Source organism: Fulmarus glacialis, unplaced genomic scaffold (genome assembly GCF_000690835.1).
Source record: "Fulmarus glacialis isolate BGI_N327 unplaced genomic scaffold, ASM69083v1 scaffold42898, whole genome shotgun sequence".
NCBI lineage: Eukaryota > Metazoa > Chordata > Aves > Procellariiformes > Procellariidae > Fulmarus > Fulmarus glacialis.
The window spans coordinates 1-4,261 of record NW_009230945.1 but is presented as its reverse complement, the minus strand read 5'-3'; the positions used below and the strand labels follow the sequence as shown (position 1 = coordinate 4,261).

At 37.6% G+C, this 4,261-nt stretch overlaps 1 protein-coding gene across 1 annotated transcript in view; it reads right to left on the bottom strand.

Annotated features, from left to right (window-relative positions):
- The window catches only part of KCTD9 (potassium channel tetramerization domain containing 9), a gene marked incomplete at its 5' end in the record, with an annotated part of 6,559 nt that extends 2,567 nt beyond the window's left edge, over nt 1–3,992 (bottom strand). The window contains 9 exon segments of the mRNA XM_009584393.1: nt 1–2; nt 4–56; nt 159–226; nt 877–1,005; nt 1,616–1,674; nt 2,195–2,291; nt 2,472–2,515; nt 3,184–3,305; nt 3,955–3,992. The exon segment at nt 1–2 is cut by the window's left edge and continues 38 nt beyond it. Of these exon segments, the coding sequence (XP_009582688.1) occupies nt 1–2; nt 4–56; nt 159–226; nt 877–1,005; nt 1,616–1,674; nt 2,195–2,291; nt 2,472–2,515; nt 3,184–3,305; nt 3,955–3,992 (612 nt within the window).
- Nucleotides 3,993–4,261: the final 269 nt, after the last annotated feature.

Genomic DNA, 4,261 nt, shown 5'->3' with positions numbered 1-4,261 from the left:
AATCGGACAAACTCCTTTCGAGATATAGGAGAATGATCTTCAGCTGGCTGTGAATTCTGTGGAGAGAGTTGTTTAAAAGCTAATACAAATAGGACTAAATTATATATTGCCTGGAAGAACAGGACACGTGCATTCACGTATTAAAGAAAACAAGTTACCTTTATAGCTATTTCTAGATGTTCAATTAGTGAATCGATACCAAAAAACCTGGCTTCCTCCAAAACACCTAACAAAACAAAGCAGTATTTATTATTTACAGGGAGTCGTTAAACAAGAGAGCACTCTTCTTCCTTTACTGGAGGAGGCAGTGTATAGCCACACCAAGAACATGCCAAAAAGTTTGGGTTAATCCATCCTTACTACTGGAGCAGCATCAATTCAATTGACTTCCCCTACTTGTTATACCTTTTATACATTTTAGCTACACTAACAAAGATGAATACATCACTTGTTGAAGTTTAAGGTGTCTCAAAGAAATGCATAAACTAATAAAACTGACAATCACATACACTATATTAGATGTAACTAGGTAAGAGGAAAAGCGAGCTTGCTTGCAGCTAAAAGGAAAAAATAACTCAGAAAGGATGTTTCCAATACCAGTATTAGGTTAAAGATATCAAATCCAGAATTACAGCCAGATATTAATCCAGTATGGAGAATTTTTAATGCTCTCAAGATAAATAATTTTAAACAGCGTATCTTCATTAAACCAAGCATGTGGAATTGCAATGCTTGAGAATAAATTCATCAAAGAAAAATCCCAAACATTTAGATGAGCATACAAAAGTCCCACTGACTTTTATCGTGTTTACCTGAGGGCAAAGTTTAACTTCTAAAGAGTAATAATTTAGGAGATGTCATACAGGTAATACCTACCTAGCAAATTAATGCCATCATTTACAATGAGCTGTCCGTGACGCAAATAGTTCAAAATTGGCTCAAAATACTCTGGACTGCGGTCAATTAGGAATGCTCCTCTATGATCTTGCTTATTTCCCCAAGCATCTGTTTCCACAACATATATATAATTAAATTTGATATATTAATAGAAGAGCATTTGCTTCAGTTTCAGATTTTTATTACCAAAGGGTACTGGATTATGAAACATTCCACTTGAAAGGGCATTTCTTAGAGAAAAGGAAGGAAAAGAGGAGCGGGGGGGAAAAATCATCTTAAAACAAACTCGCTCCTGCTATAACTAACTAAAACATTTTATCACATACATGAGAATCGTTGCTAGAATAAAAGCAGCATTAAGATTTTAGTCGGCCCACATTTCCTAAAGGCTGTCTCGTACAGTGTTTGCTCATTGATTCTGCTAACAAAACTGAGCAAGATGCAACAATAAGATTAAAACCTAAAATAAAACAAACAAACAAACAAAGACCCCAAAATATTAACTATGGATGGAAGTTATATTTTCAGTTTGTGAGATGATACACATTACATGGGCAACGGAGAAATAAACAATTATAAAAAAAAGATTTTATGTTCTGCTTTGATACTTTAACTTCTGATATTTTAACTTATGAACAAGAGCCTCGACATGATAGTGCTTTTTGCCTACTTTGTTAATTTGTTACTTAAAATATAAAGTTTATTTCAATATACTAACCTTTATCTTTAAACATGTGGGCCAACATACTGTCAGGTTCTTTGTTAACCAAAGTGCTCCTAGAAAATAAAGGCAGCGCAATTTTATTTTTACAATGGAATGTTTTGCTCAAGAGACAAACTTGCTGGTTGGAGTATTTTCTGCCCTCGACAGCTTGAAGGTAATAATGGTGTGTGATATGCATTCCAACAGCTACAAAACTGTACTGATGTAATTTCATATAGTGTGATAGCAAAATACATTTCTGACCTGAGGTATCGTAAAGGTATTTTAAATACAAAGCACTTAGTTAACTGAAATATTCCAATGATAAATCCAGGCCTGTTCAGGCTTTTCATTAGTTTTACTTCATATGTAAACTGTTTTAAGAATTAATTTGTGGCAAAATTGTGGTAGCAAATATAAAATACAGAGAAAGCTGCAGAAGTCAAAGACCTCCTACTCCATAGTAAGTTATTTTTCTAGCTCTTTTGCAAGAGCATCTGAAGCCTCACCAACTGAATGTACGCTACCAGCTGCTATAACTACTTTACTGAAATCAAGTCCTTTAAGAACAAAACCAACTAGTTGCATTTTTACCGTGTAGTGGTGAAGTATCGGCCCCCAACATTGAGTGTTAACCAATCTGTGTGTGAGCCTGTTAGCTCTTCATGAGGTCTCCCATCAGTCTGAGGATCTACACAGATGAAAAAGACACAGTAATTGTTAGAAAAATTGTGACTATTTCAGAATCCTCCGTATGGTAAGAGGTATCTTCTGAAAACGCCAGAAAACAAAATTTTATATTTACATTAAAGCAAAATAAAACCTCTTTCCATTAAACAAAAGGTTAAACAGAAGAATTACACAGACTTACCAATGAATGGTTCTCCTTCACAGACAAACAAAACATCATCATCCCTGAGAGATGAGGGGGCAGGGGGAGAAAAGGTGGAGAGGGGAAAAAAAAAAAGATTAATCATAAATTTTTGTTCATCTAATTGACCGTGGGAACCCCTCCTGATTAGTTTCAGGTAAATGATAATCAGTTGCCATTAGTCAGAACTTCAGTATTTGACTTTTATCTTAATTTTGCAGGTTCCAGTGGATTGTAATATGATTGACTTCACTAGAGATGTTCTCTGTATCAACCAGGTAGGGATCACTTCTGTTATTCAACCAGTTTAGTTTTATAAAATAGTTGCTTTTCCCCCCACTCTGGGAGTATTCTATGAAGCTAAAGCAATGCTAGAGTTTGTCTCCTTTTCAAAAAAACCTCATCCAAGTGCTGACTAGAATAGTGGGATTTTCCTGGTACGTACATTGCACTTTGAATCAACACAGGAGGATGTTAAAAGGCATAAAATGCAGCTCGTATCAAGTTCTGATTCATCAAGATAGAAATGCTCTGAAGTTCAAAAGACAGGATTATTTTTCCTTATGGCATGAAAGTACCTTTGGGCATGGCTAGAAATGATAGTATCTGTTTTTAATGAAAGCACTGGTTATTGATTAAGGTCAGAGGATTAATAAACTAGTAAGTCTCTTAATCCGCATCAGTGACTTGACTTTTATTGGATAAGCCTTACCTAATCAAAGCGATATCATCAATGAGTCCACCTTTTCCATTGTAAACACTGGTTGCTTTTATTCCAAGCTTACTACTAGCCACAGACAGCAAATCTGATAAAGTTCCATACACAGCCACAACCTGTGGAAGAGAGAGATAGCCATAGGCACTGTGTTCATATAGTTTCTGCCATTTCAGACTTACTACCAGGGCCATCAATATCTAATTTTGGGGAGGAAGATATGTAAAGATATATGGATCTTTACTAAAAAAAGGAAAAAAACAGACCAACTTTGATGTTAGAAACATAGATGCCTTAAAATGGGGTGACTTGCATGTCTCTCTCCTGAGACTTGACATACTGAGGTGGCAGCAGCAGTGAAAGAATGAGTGTTGGTACTACAAGAACATTATGATTCAAGTATTTATTTCTCTAAAGAAATACTGCTATTTGTTCTGTTCCAAGTCTCTCCCGAATTTAATTCCTTCTCTAAAACCAAAGATTAAACTACTGTCACATTAACTGTCATGACTCTAGATATGCAGATGGGAGAAATCAGGGATCACGGATAGCTTTTAGTAGAACCGTGTCGTAGGGCCTTTTCCTATGCTAGTTGTGTGCTCGCTGGGGCTAGAAATCTAACTATTTTCACTCTTGAGACATCACTACACAGGTTTTAAACAAGCGAGCAGAGTTTAAGCAAGATTATTTATTGGCTATCCAACAGTATACATATGCAGTATTAGTTCGACAGGGTAGAGACCTGACATCCTGCAACATTTGATCTACATGCTTCCCACCGTTTCCTAGGACATGTATAGCGGGACCTGAATCAATAATGACGCTATGAAGGTGACTTTAACTGCGACTCCAGCAAGAAGTTCTTGGCTCGTCGCGGTTCCCCTCAGCATTCACACGCAGAAACGCCAGCAGCCGCCGACTCTATTTTCTGGTGAGTAACAGCCCGCTTCCCCCAGGCCGTGCGAGGCTTTCGGGCACTTCAGCAGCTCAAGGACTAGGCCCCAGCAGACACCGCCGGGTCCGGGGAGGGGGCGGCGGGAGCAGCGAGGCTCCTCTGCCGCCGCCACGGGCACCC